The sequence below is a fragment of the Ornithodoros turicata genome, chromosome 2 (genome assembly GCF_037126465.1).
Source record: "Ornithodoros turicata isolate Travis chromosome 2, ASM3712646v1, whole genome shotgun sequence".
Lineage (NCBI taxonomy): Eukaryota > Metazoa > Arthropoda > Arachnida > Ixodida > Argasidae > Ornithodoros > Ornithodoros turicata.
In genome coordinates, this window is record NC_088202.1 from 7,011,448 (window position 1) to 7,025,842 (window position 14,395).

The 14,395-nt window shown below is 46.6% G+C and overlaps 1 protein-coding gene across 2 annotated transcripts in view; it reads left to right on the top strand.

The window, feature by feature from the left end:
* LOC135385165 (protein O-mannosyl-transferase Tmtc3-like) overlaps positions 1-14,395 on the top strand; it is a 246,876-nt gene that overhangs the window by 186,733 nt on the left and 45,748 nt on the right. For both annotated transcript variants that reach the window (XM_064614347.1, XM_064614348.1), the window contains 3 exons: positions 1,444-1,527; positions 4,972-5,109; positions 6,610-6,703. In XM_064614347.1, coding sequence (XP_064470417.1) covers positions 1,444-1,527; positions 4,972-5,109; positions 6,610-6,703 — 316 coding nt within the window. The remainder of the gene's footprint in view (positions 1-1,443; positions 1,528-4,971; positions 5,110-6,609; positions 6,704-14,395) is intronic.

A 14,395-nucleotide genomic window follows, 5' to 3' on the forward strand; every position in this document is an offset into this window, starting at 1 on the left:
CCTTCAATGATGAAGCCCGCACTGCACTCACAGCAATTCACTCACGAACCGCCACGACCCCACCTAGTTGCTTGCGTTTTCAATAGATGGCACGCGAGTCGCCTCAGGGTTGGCGAATCCGGGAGTCCGCAAGCTTCGCTTTGCGCATCAGTTATTGAAATTTGATTGCTGAAAGAATGCTCAATATATAGCAAAACTATTAAGTATCTGAAGCGTCCAAGTTACAGCCTTTCAGAAATAGCATACAATTTTTACATGTTTGCCATTCATTTTACAGTTGCTCTAAAAAAATGTTTATAGAAACTTGGTCTTTGAACGAAGGCTGCTTTAAGGTATTCCAAAATGCAGCAGGTGTTGGCCAGAAAAAAGTCGGAAGCCGTGCTGTTTGATTCTATAAGCTTCGGACAGAGAGACAAAAAAACGTCGAAGAGTTGCGAGAGGAAGAAAAGAGGGATCGCTCATCACGTTACAATGGCAGACACCGTGAACTATTACCTATATCAGTGTCGATACTAGTCGGCACAATGGGTAATGTCGTCAGTAATCTCTTCGTTTCACTCCTTGACCCTCTTCGACGGTTTTCACCTATATAGACCGGGTTGTTGTGTTTGAGGATTTCTTCTACCTTGTGTCTGTCCTTGTGTCTGTGAATGGAACAAGGCAACAACAGTGAATCGCCAAGTAGGGTTGCCACCAGGCCGGTATTATACCGGCACGGCCGGTTATTTGCTCGTTCTTACGGTTGCCGGTAGAAAGGTGATACCGGCAGCCTTTTGCCGGTATTTGTGGCTCGAGACCTTTCATAGGGTCTTTTACCAGGTTTTCCTTTCAACATTCCACTACAGCTTGAATAAATCTGGAGCACAGACCCAACTCCGTAGTCACCAATCGTTTTCTTAGTTATTCATCATTATTATAACTGTTGTCTTGAGTGAGTACGCTCGTCCTTTCTTTCTCTCTCTCACTGTATACTATCCACCCTTTGCCCACCTTCCCTTCCCCGCGAACATTTCCTCCTTTCCCTCTATTTCACCTCCTCTCCCTCAGCCGGTATTTTTCGCTATGAAAGGTGGCAACCCTATCGCCAAGTCGCAAATATGGGTGTCAGTCTCACAGCCTCGTGGAGATCATAGACCTGAATAATACATTCGTGTATTTTCGCAGCCTTGTGCTTAGTGCTCTATCATTTTTGCGTTCCCTATGTTATGACTGAGGAAAGCGTCCTGATGCATCGACGGTGTCTTTTATGGTGAATAGATCAGACCCATTTCGTTTCACGTACTGATCAGAGTGAGATTGTCTTGACGCATACAACGCAGGCGAGGACCTGCAGAAAATAATGCACTGATTTCTATTGTGTATACAGAATGCATACATGACACGTGTAAGTCATTTAGCGGCGTCCACTGCGTTTTCCAAGGCTCTTTTATAACGACTTTTCAGGCAATATGAAGGCATCTTGAAGATATGTCTCGTTACCCTGTTGGTATCTCACGTAACGAAGACTTTCTTTCGAAACTACGACTGGTGAGTAGCATACTTCAAGGTTGCTTTAGAATTCTGCATTATTTCCTCAATACTTCACATTTTGGTTGTAAAAGTCACGAATGCATCCCCTTTGGCTGTTGTTCGGCTGTGCTTACGTAGCACTCCCAAGTGCACGCTGTCGTAATCATTTCGAACATCATGCTACAGATATTGCCGCCTCAGCGTTGAGATCACTACTGTGGGCGAAAGCCTGAACTTTGAGAGAACGCAATTCCCTTAAAGGGACCTTGACTAGAAGTTGTGGGGGTATTCCGCAGTTGAAATCGATAAAGAACAGAAAAACGACTATACATGCGAAACGGGTGCGTTAGAACCCCGTTGTTTCCTCCGAATCGAAATTTGTTTTAAACAGCGGAGTTCACTGGACCACTAGCACACCAAGCGTCAAACGGAGGAACGGTATGCATACATAAAAAACTCAGCTGAGCACACGCGGAAGCAGAGTAAGCATCAATGGATTACATTATCCGCCGCAGCGACTGAGCGCACAACCTCTCTGCGTCCAGCCACCCTATCCGCCGCGCAGTAGTATTTTGAGAGGAGACGAACTAGATTTCTTTTCCTGCTGAAAGGTCGGCTCAGGGAGTATTATTTAGGTGAACCCACTGTTCTTTCAAGACATTCCTCCTTCTCTCCGTAGCATATGGGAATGTAGACTGGCGATGGTGGCAGGGGAGTCTGCTGGATCGACGTAGCATTTTTGATTGCAATGTTCTTTTTTCTTTTCTTTTCCCTATTTGTGGGATGGCTTGCCAATGCCGACACACATTCCTACCTTGGATCTGCTGGATAGGCTGGTAGCACTTGATACATCAACAATACCCCATTCACAATAAAGGGGGAATACGGAGTCCTGCACCTGAAAGCGTCACTGTGAAGTTGAACAAGATGGACACTGTGGAGAACGCACGGGGACAAGGACAACAAACGGCCACGGAATACAACTAGTAACCAGTTTATCTGAAAAAACAAAAACAAAAAAAAACCCTAGTCTAAAGAAATCTATGCTACTTGAACACTGTCCTGTCTTTGTTGGTCTTGTCCCCGTCGGTTTTCCAATGTGTCCAGAACAAACAGACGTGCGCTCTAAACAGTCAACAGTAACAGTCATGCATTGCTCTTCTTTTTATCGTGCTTATGTTCAGTGTATACATATACACAAGATTACAGACCAAAACATGACATGAGCAGCGAGAATGAGACTGGTTTCAATGTCTTTGCTGCATGGCATGAGTTACACCTGAAGTGATCTGAAGTATTTACTTAGCGCTCAGGGGCGTCACTAGCGTACGCGTCACCTAACGCGGGAATTCTTTGGGTCACCCCGTAACGAACCCTTTTCCATAGTGGACAGTACGTGATGCAAAACAATATCATACCACAGGCGGGAAAAAAGATCATGGCTCGCAGAGGGGGCCACATGTCGCCGCAGTGAAGGGGGGCTACTGGTGCGGCGCGTCACCCCCTTCCGTCGCGTCACTTAGTGTAGGCCGCACCCCCCGCACTCCCCTAGTGACACCAATGCTGTTACAGCTTATTCACAACATTGAATGGCTGTGGAGCAAAAGGATGCAAACAGCAGCAATTAACTTCAAAGAAACCTCCATGAAATGAAAAAAAAAAAGTGCAAACAACATGTCCACTCACGCGATTTCCTTGGCCTGCGAATACAGACAAGTTGCGAAACTCATGGAGATCACGGTTTCTTTACTCCATTGAATATTACGTTGAAAGCTGATATTCATAGTTATAACTACGGTTCCGGGTTTTCGGAGTTTATTTCTCGGCTTTACCGGAGAATGTTTTTCGGAGTCTATTGTTTCTTGTTTTGTTTTTCAAAAAACTGAGTATTTCGGAGTGTATGATTTACAGTTCAGTTAATATCCGAAATTGGAGAGAACTTGACGACACACGCACGGTTGTGCAGCGAAAACACAGTTCTCACATTTATTGCTTCAACACTAAAGAGACACAAGCTTAACAATACATTTCGTGCGACGCACACAGAGGTTTTCCGCAATAGACCTCTCCCTGTTTGTAAACAAATGACGTCATAGTGTTCGACAGCGCCACGAGTTTGGTAGTCGAACTACGTTCAAAGCTAGTGGTGAACAAGGTCGCGCCCGAAAGCCGCGGTCTTGAGGGGATTACGATGGTCTCTGAAAGGGACGCGACCTTCGGTCCTACTTTTCTTTCAGCGAACAACTGCTCATTCGTGAAACCCAGCTCTCCCCTTCCCGTCTGTTTCGGTTTCAGTCTGTCTACCAACGTCATGATGACGTTTGTCTGGTAGAGGTTTATTCCAAATGCACCCTTTCCGTGTGCAGTGCTCACTGTTATGCGGCAGTACATACATACGACAACCTCTGCATCGAGATCGCGGGAAGATGTGAACCCCTCGAAATCAGGATACTCCTTGACGTAGTCGCACGGGAGCTTTCGCTTACGTACCATCTTGTCGTCAGCACTGCAACTAGTTGCCCTTCCAAAAAGACCACTCCGTATGACCTCGGTTCGATGCTTATTTTAGTGCTTAGGTCACGGGTAGGACAAGGAAATCGGGCAACAGAGTGGGGGAAGAACCCGGGCGGTGAATCCTCGAGTCGTCGCGATGACCATTATTAAGCTGCGGTGGCGCCGGATTCGAGGTCGGAAGAAACCCAGGACACAAAAGGAGCCAAGAACAATACGCCGGTTATCAGGAAAAACATCTGCCAAGCGGAGTTTTTCGGATTAATCCGAATTGCTTAAAATGTTGCCGGAGTACGTTTTTCGGATTTTTTCGGATAAATCCGAAAACCCGGAATTCTAGTTACCTGTAAGCGGAATATGTTATCCTTCTGAACCTCCGTCTCGCTGACCTTTCCTTTCATTTTTCTTAATAAACATATTAGCGATGGGAAGAGTGTTCTGATTGCCAAAGCAGCACAGCCAGGTATGTGCCGCCTATTTCTTGGGCCAAAGTAGCCCCAGATCCAGCTGGCGAACGATAAATAGGCAGTGAACCTGCGTGAAAGACAATCCTTAGGACTAATGTGAAAATTTAAAAGGGTAAAACCACTAAAAGATACATTGTGCAATAAAGACCAAAACAAACTAAATAAAAGATACACAGGTTATTAACTCGAAGACGTGGCATATTTTGAGATTGCTACTAAATATATACGCACATACATCTGATCCAATGTGCTAGCTGCAGAGGGGATTTGGGAATGAAATGGAATTTAGCCGGAGCCGGACCCAAAAACCCACTTGCGGAGGAAATCATCAGGCATCTAACATGTTCTACAACGTGATTTTCACAAGTCCTTTGCTGGAAGCGCAGAATATGATCCGATATTTGTATTTTCTTTCGTTTTGTTTGCAGACAGCTACGATAACGCTTTCAACGCCAATAAATAAATATCTCTTTATCTTTTCCAGGTGGTCTGAAGAATCTCTGTACAGCGCCGCTCTCCGCGTAAACGATCGAAATGCAAAGATGTACAACAACATGGGACAAGCCCTAGAGAATCTCAGCAGGCATCACGAAGCTTACGAACTCTACAAAAAGGCCATTGAGTAAGTTGACAAAATCGATATCCAGACAAATCGAAACTTTTGGAGTCCTTACAATAAAACACTGCCGGGGTTTGGTTGTATTCACATATCTAAAACCGAATACAAAATATAAGTGATACATCCGAAAGTTTGAATCACCCAACATAAACCGAGCTAAGTGCAGCCAATAATACGTGGAGCGTTCAGAGCTTCTCTGTTTCCAGGACGATTCTTTTTTAAATCGATAGCATCTCTTTAAAGCACTTTTGAGCCTCGGTGAAGCGTGGATTCAGTGGAAGGGGTTCCCCTCATTTTCGCAATGCGTGCTTATTCCTTTCTTTATCGTGGCACCGGTTCAGCTGCAGGGAGGATCACACGAGGTTTGGCTGGTCAGAAGGTCTTTACGATAACGATTTTAAAAGTATGATAGGCCAAGCACTTCATTCATTTGTAGTGGCTGGCACCACCTTGCTAATCTTGAACATGTACATATTCCAGCTTATCTTTTCGTAAAGTGCGTTTGATGCGCAAAGCTCCGTAATGTGTGGTTCTTTGTCATTGTGTGTTAGCGCCGCACCATGGGTATGAGCGGCGTACAGATGTGGATAGATGGAGCGAGGATAGCTAGAATGATTGAGTTACAGGGGGTTGGTGTGGGCCGTGGGCTGATTTCAGGGGGAACTATGCCAATATGCGTCGTCAATTTCGAGAATCGACAGGTTTATCGACGAATTAAGGGGGAGTGAAAACTAACATTGCCATTACTTTACTACGAGCGAAACTGGAGAGAAACTTCATTCTTCATCTTTCATCAACTTTACTACGAGATAGACGCATTTGCGTTCCACCCTGAGCAGAGTGTACAAAGTTGCAGACGTATTACCACCAGCAGTAATCGGATGAAGAACAGATAGTACCTGTTTCGGGTGGCCGTAATCAGTTGAAGGAGAACGGTGTACGATGTGCAACTAAAATATCTGCAGGATGTTGGATTGCAGCTTTCTGAAAGATGCAGCAGAGAAATGCCAATAATCAGGGGCGGATCTAGAGGGGGTTCCAGATGTCCTGTGCCCCTGCCTAATTTCTGTCTTCACATAGTGTTTCATTGACCCTAGATGGCGTATCTAGCATCCTGTACATGGCTGGACGCACTCCTAAAAACAATCCTGGATCCGCACCGGCCAATAATATGCGAACAGAACATTGAAGAGCAACAACCTTTTATCATGATGATATTCAGTGAGCTGCTTCGTCGCCAGAAGCCACCGTAAAGTAGAGGGAAACGAGCTTCTCAGACTGTTTCCAAGCTGATTTACAGAATACCTTCCTGAGCAAGATCTCTTTCACTTCTTATTCTTTTCCCAGATGCATGCTTCGCCATTTTGTGCGCATTTAACTTGTTTATCGCAGGGATCCCCCACCATGAACTACGCTCGTCATTAATGTTTTGACGAAGCAGAACTTTAGGGTTCAAACTATATCTTTAGAATATACAAACGGGAGTACGCTGTATATTTTCAGAATACAACCTGACGATATCCGGGGACATCTCAACCTTGGCCGACTGCTGATTACCCTGGAGAGGTACACCGATGCAGAAAATGTCTTACAAAAGGTACATCTTTAAGTATTTGATGTTGTATTCTATCAACTGTAATCCTACCAAACAACTGGCCGTGTAAATTTATACGAGACAAATGTAGAAAGGATGCTCTTTGCACAGTTGAACATGCTTCTGTAGAGGATATATTGCTCCTCTATATGAGTCCTGATTCGCGATGATGGAGCGTCCTTGAGGTTGGATGCGCTGGGCTTACTCCGGGATCTAGGCGTTAGAACTGACGAGCCAGAACGATTGCACACCATCCTTGTCGCGTCCATCTGAGACGTGGGGCGATGCTTCCGCTGGAGGTTCGCGTCGATACCATGAAGGGAATAATAATGACGACAAGTCGATGAGGGGAGTTCGGGCGTACGGCTTCTTGTCATGGCAGTGGGCGCTGCACCATGATGTGTCAGGGCGAAGGGACGACGACGTACAGGGACAGGTAGCGGACCATGTTGCTCACTGAAGTGTCGCTGGTGGTGCTGGATAGTACCATCACGAAGTAGGCGGAGGCCTGAAGAACAGCGCAGGTCAACCACGCGTACCACCACTCGTACGGGGCATTGAAGCCGAAGCGTGCCATATCGGGCAAAGGCGACCGGAACCTGCCACTACGACTACCCGGTGGAAAGACGTGCCAGTGGCTGACGAGCCGGGTTCCCATAGCGGCATCGCCTGGCCTTCCTGATCAGGTATACGAATCTTCACGACGGTGGTTGTTGTGAAATTTCAGTATGGTAAATGACATAATTGAACCTCTGTATGCAATAAGGGGACAAGTCGAATGATGCCCTTTTAGTGTTTTTGTTGCAATGATATCTACATACCAGTATGTACTTGCTAAATAAAATTTAGGACCATACTACAATTTATTGACTCGCTAAAAGAAGGTAAGAAACGGGAAATGCATGTGTGTCAATGGGATGCCAGATCAGGCCCCTTTTCTACACATGCATACAAATGGCGTAGCTTAAATTTTGCTACTATGCGGAAATGAATTTCGACTTCCATTCGAAAAACATGTTCTTCCTACCTCACGTGATCGTGTCAGCAGGGCTACTGAGCGTTGTAATCGGAAAAACGTGCGCACTGTGCTAATAATTCATATTTTACTGGTGATGCAGAACATTATTTTCGAGATTGTGCTCGTTTAGTAATGCTATAATTAATCACTATCTAGGCTGCTCCACTGCACAAAGGTAACTCCGGCCATCCTGCCGTCACCATGAAAGCTGGACTCGTGAATTTATTTTTTTTTCTTGCAGGAAAACCCGGCACGTGCGTTGTTATATAGAAAAAGGGGATATGTCATGCTGCTGCATTTTGTTCAATTTCTGCTAAATCACACACACAGAAATGATGCGAAAGGCACATGCATGTAGAGCAGACACATTCATACGTGTTACACATTTTGCATTTGCGTTATTCGAGGAAACTTATCTGCAATTACTTTACCAAATATTCACTTGCAGTTTCCTCGGTTTGGGATTTTTCCACTTATCCCCTTATTGCATACAGAGACTGAATTGGACACCGGGCTGAGTTGTTCGTGGTCCGGACCACCAAATGTAGATGTGATGTTTTTCCTCTCCATGAGTCCTGATCGGCGATGATGTCTTGGATGTGCTCTGCAGCTTCTCAACCCGTGACATGGCCCGGTAGAACTGCCGAGCCGGCGCGGTGGTAGGTGGTAGCAAGCAAGGCGTCGCTGTGCCACACTTCTCGCCAGTGGTTTATCCAGAATCCCAAGCACGGAGAGGTGTCGGAAAAAATTGGGGTGGGGGGTCATTATTATAGTTACGTCATTGCAGCTTAACCTATCATTACCGACATGTGTCTAAAGCTGAAATCGCAAGGGCACTGGGGGGTGTCACTGAACATTTGGGGAGATGTTGTAGGGCGGTCTGGATAAATCTCTGCTTCTCGCATAGAGCACACATATACATCAGGAACAAATTCGTCGCATGTCGCTTACGCTGTGGCTCGACACTCAAGAACGAGGAACAGGCAACTGCGTTACAGTATATAAAGCCAAGTCGGGTCATCGTGTAGCATTTGTTTGTGCCAAATAAGAGCAAATGAAACACTGGGCACTTTGCCGAATGATTATTTTTCTATGTCAACAAAAATATGTTGCAAGATTTAATACTTCAAAGAACCATGGCTGCAAAAACGAAAATGGCGCGACGCTACTGGAAATTCACCTGTGTTTTCAGGCAAGGAAAAGCCCGCGCGATGTCAAGTATTTCTAGTAGGGTTATACCCGGTTCACACCGCGTCGTTTTTCGGCACGCGGCTACTGCCGAGATACGCCGCTTACCCATGGCTACTTCCATCTCATATCGAACAATTCGGTACACTTGTCGTCTCGAATGAACGGGAAAAAATCTATGTTGAAGACATCGGTGAGTTAGGATAAATAAACGCTTTCGGAATTATCTGCGCTGCGCCGGTCACGAAATATGAGGAGAGGGAAAAACTGCCTCTCACAAGAGGATGTCGTCGCGCGCAGGTTTGAGCGTCCCCTGCAAAGCTATTTCTTGTCGCATTGTAGTGATATCTAGCTCTGATTTAGACTACCTCGAGCACAAAAGGCTCCTGCGTTGGCAGTGCTGTGTCAGTTTTCATTTGTCTGAAACAAAATATCAAAGTTCACTAAAAGCGCCCAAAAGCACCATATACTTCAATTTTCCGGGCGATGTGATAAAATTAAGCTTTCTACCATTTGATTTGTCATTCATGAGGCTATCAAATGATAATTTGTTGCTCTACTCTAGCGAACGTAAGCGATTCCTCTTTAAAGGGACTATGAAATGATTTTTTTCTCGTTTTCATCAGAAAGAAAACCTTTTTCCGAGTGTAGAACCACAATTTTACTTTCATCATGCGAGGAGTATTCTCGGGAGCGAATTTAAACGGAGCGGCGAAGGGAGGACAGCTGGCGCCGCGCCGTGGCGAGCTGCCGAGCGGAGACACAGCGGGCAACTCGAAAGGACCACGGCCGGCTCGGCAACACGTCATCGTGACGTCATGCCGAGCCGAAGGATCCCGCCAGGAGCATGCGCCGTAGGAATAGGATCCGGCGTATGCCTTTATTGGGAGTGGAAATTTTCATGACGGCAGCTTCCGCGCGATGGTCGCAGTCTATCGCAGTCGCATCCTGTGGTTTTCGTCGACATGCCGAGACGATGTTGGATATTTGGTTGCCCTAATTTACGTCAATATTCGCCTGGTATCCAATGTCTCATGCTTCCCAGTGACGAGATGGACAGCTTTTGACGGACAGTTCTTTCACAAAGAAAGCAGATTTCCGTCAGAAGACCAACACCAATAGTACCAATTACTTGTCGTTTTTCTAATTGCGAAATATTGGGCATGCTACGTCAGTACCGGGGGTTTTTGCTTCTTTCCAGTTACCTCAACTGTTGACTTCAAGGTTACGTAACACAATAATATAAGAGGGCAATGAAGCAGGCGAACTGGTGTCGTGAGATTGTGCCCCCCAGTCTTAGGGTTATGGATGTATTACACAGTATTGGAAACCTCGTTGAACAATATATTTGTTAAACAACAAACACTTATCAGAAAGAAATACGATGTGCAGAATACTCTTACACAATACGCTACAGCTGAGTTTTTGTAGGCATGATGGTTGGCAATGCTACATGTTCAGATTTACGACGTGCTCAACATTGAATACAGAATACGTGACGTGCTCATAAATAAATTCTTGTCTGAAACATAATCTTAGGCAAACAAGAAGTCCTTCGACGGAAGGAAATACAGCCATCTGTAGAACAATAAATATGCAGAGTAAATCAAAATCGCCTGAGGGCACGAAGCTGCTTTGAATAATAGCAGTAATGATGACGAAGAACACGAGTTGAAACAAAGTAAACAAAACATTAGACCACCCAGTCTTTTACGATAATTCGTACAAACAAATCGAGCAACAAAGGGGGCATCTTCCAAATATCACAGCTGCACTTCACAACGCACTTCCTTTGTTGTCAGATTGCCAACGCGTAAACATAACTGCAACTGATGTAAATGTAACTGCAATGCCAAGCAACCACCAGACACTTTCCATTGGTGACGGCGGTATAACCAATACACGTTGCGGTGAATCGCTAGAGACCCACGTAACTCGTCAGCAAAACTCTCAAAGCCACGGAGGTACTTGAGTTCCTTGTTGTGAACGGCGCAGAGCAGAGGACGAATACATTCGATGAAAAAGTACAGCTCACATGTCATACTTGCCAGCTCAACTGTAGCAAACGAGTCACACGCAAAAAGCTGTTCATTATAGCGTGTTATCCGAACGCCTCCAACCAAGAAAACGTAATGCTTCAAGTTCAACCCTCAGACGCGCCCAGAGACCTTGTGACCTTCTATGTGCGACTGGACGGCAAAACTCGACGGAATTCGCGGGCTCGCAGCATTACTTGCCATTGCGCAACACCGGTGACGTAACGGGGCACAGAAGTGCGGTCCGTACAGTTACACCATCGACGGGAGAATGTGCGCGGGAGAGGAGGAACGCGGAAGAGACATTTCGAGAGAGCGCTCCTCGCAGAGTGGAGCGATTTCGTCCGAAAAAATTTGTGGCATATCAGTTTCTCGGCGGGAAGAACAGTTTCCAGCGAAAAAAAGTGTGGGGTTCGGGAAATTTCATAGTCCCTTTAAGTAGCACCTCCGAAAAATGACGAATTTCGGAAGCCTTGATCTAACAAACACCACGAAAATATTACCTCCAAAATTTGGTTGTCGTAGATAGTCCCTTAGACTACATACACAAGAAAAATCAAAATTCGGACTTGATCGGTGGGCGCAGTGTGATGTTTTTGCCGGCCCTAAACGCGGTGCCACCGTCTCCCGCATGGAACAAAATCCAATTTTCGAGAGACTTTCAACTTCTGTCTTCAGGTGAAAACCAATTGCTATCATTTGAAGCCGTTCTGAGCGTTTGCCTCCATGACAGTGTTATAATCCCTGAATGGAGATTGTGCAACAACCAGATGCGCTCGCATTTTTGACACGTGCATTGCAGGAGCCGAGCAAAGCAAAGCTGAAGAACAAATGCCTGTGCATGTTTCTAAGATGTATATTTGTTTACGGTCATCACATAGAAGCATTTCTGCTGTACACATTGTGTCAGAAAAGACGCAGTAACTTTGAACATTCTTTATAACCTTTGCTTTCCTACGGTCCCACGACCCAAGACGGCGAAAATCGCAGAGAGTAAAGTGTCGTTGTGTAGTGTCGTACGCACACACTCAAGGCTGCCCTTTGCCTGGCCTCTTATGAACCTTGCTGAACCAGCCCGACTGGCGCCGCTGACCAACATCGACGATCTTCGGTTGGACATGCTGCGACCATGGGGAGATCCTAATCGCATTAACCCCCTGGAGACAGCTTGCGCCAAGATTCGTATCATCCTCGGCTACGGAGGAGCATTGAGCGTCTTTTATAAACCGCGTGAGAAGACATCTGCATTACTGCACTGTAGAGCCCTGCACGGGCCGGCTTTTCTGGGCCCGACCCGCCCCCTGATTGGCCCGGTGACACAGCGAACAGAGCCCGGCACTTCCTGCCGAGACGTGCGCGTTTCTAGCGCTTATAAAACAAATTTATTGGTAAAGTTCTAAGAAGAGAAGACAAGGTTACAAACATACAAGATCTGGCAGTTGAACACCACAGCAGCGCGACATAACACGCTTACACATAACGACACTTTATGTGACATAACAGCGCAGTTAATCATTTCTTCCCTTCTAATGAACTTCCTGATCCAGTCAACAGCGGATACCCACTGGAGCCGTGGCTTACGGTCCCATATCCCTCACATAGCGAGACTGACAGGGACATTGCACGGTACAATCGAGTACACCGGTCGGCAAGAAGCGTTATAGAAAGGTGCAACGGCGTACTGAAGGCTCGGTTCAGATGCCTTCTGATACACAGGACACTGCACTACCGCCCTACTTTTGCTTCAAAGATAGTCAATGCGTGCGCAGCGCTACACAATATTTGCGTGCGGAACAACATCCATCTGAGCGACGAACCTGCGCAAGATGAACTGTTTGACACTGGGCCTGCCCAAGAAGTTTCCCAAGCGGCGCTTAGGAACGAAGAACACTTGCGTGACAATATTTGCCGACAGTTGTCGCTTGCTTAATCGCCTGCGCGTGACAGTTGCGATAGTAGCTCCGTACATTTCTTAATAAAGGAATTTAAAAGCTATCACGTGTACTATGAAATACTTTTGAATGCACCTCGCGCGGTACGTACTTTGGACTGCTGGAGGAGACTGCATGGATCCGAGGGCTTCTAACGCTGCTGCTTGCCCTCTGCAGCTGCGGCCACACGCTCCATGGAGCGAGCAACTGAAGTCAAAGCCTGCTGCTGCTCCTGCTGCATTCTCAAGAATTCCTGCCCGTACTCTACCGGCGCCTGTTGTCGTGCTTGTCTCTGCCGTCCTAGCAGAAAGAAGACAAAAATTCGGGTGCCCACCCTTCATAACATCGCGCGCAGCGCGCCATAAGCATGCGGGTAACATACGTTGCCGGCCCCTTCCTCTCGTTCCCCTCAAGTGGTCCTCACGGGCAGTGTGCTCCTGCTGTGATGGCGCTAACTAGCAAACAAAAAAAAAGTTGAACGAGGGAGAATGTCAATAGATGGCACATCCCTGTCATTAGGTGCTAATCTCGTGATCCTTAAAATACGTGTGGCAAAGGAACAATTGTTTATACGTTATACTAGTGACTTACATCATCCTGATTAGACCTGCCTTCATCGCTCTGTGGGGCAGAAGCGGCCTCGGGCGGTGCCATATAAATGACTGTTGATGCGGACTCCGAGGCCGGCGGTGCCCGTATGCCGAACTCCTGAGTCTCCTGCATCCCGGTCGTCGCCACTTGCCCTATCATAGAGGCGAGCCGCTCCTCCAGCTCAGAGAGCGATTCTTTCGGAGGAGGACCTCCTCCCGTCGCCCGCGTGTGGTGTGAGATGCGAGCTGCCTTTGCATTGGTGGCGCTTTTCCTGTCGGTCCACGTCTAAAAGTTCCCATTGAACACAACTTCAATCAATCAGTGGGATATTGCAGTCGTCACTGCTGCTGCGAATTTTGATATTTTTGTTTGTGTTTCATATCTGATACTAATATACGCACCTTTCTCCACCTCTCGACGGGTTTCACTGCACCCCCGCTGGCGGGGGTTCACTGCACCCCCATATAGTCGAGCATAATGTGAAACTGCTCCGAGATGGGACGTGAAGCGCGGACCTGTGAATTCATCGCAGATAGAAGGAATTATGCGAAAAAGAGAAGCAGTTTTTTTTTTTTTTTTGTCGTCTTTGATTGCCTATGTTTGCTTTTCTTTCAAATGCTTGCAAACGCGCTCGTGCAATCGCTTCGTCGTCGTCGCCTGGGATGCGCGTGATGGTGTCGTTCAACACGTCGACGAACTGACCGATGGTAAATAACCCAAGTGCGCGATCGTTAGACGTAACCCGAAATACAAAAAGTGGCATGTATCGTTCTCGCCGCCTCAATCGCTTCGCCTACCGACACCGTCGGTGGTCCGGAACTACATATTGTAGCTGCTCAACGGATTGGGAAGTTGTCAGTGGTTCCTTTGCCTTTCGCACCTCCGACTGCTTTTCATTGCATGTATTCACTGTCAGCGGTGGAAAAATTTG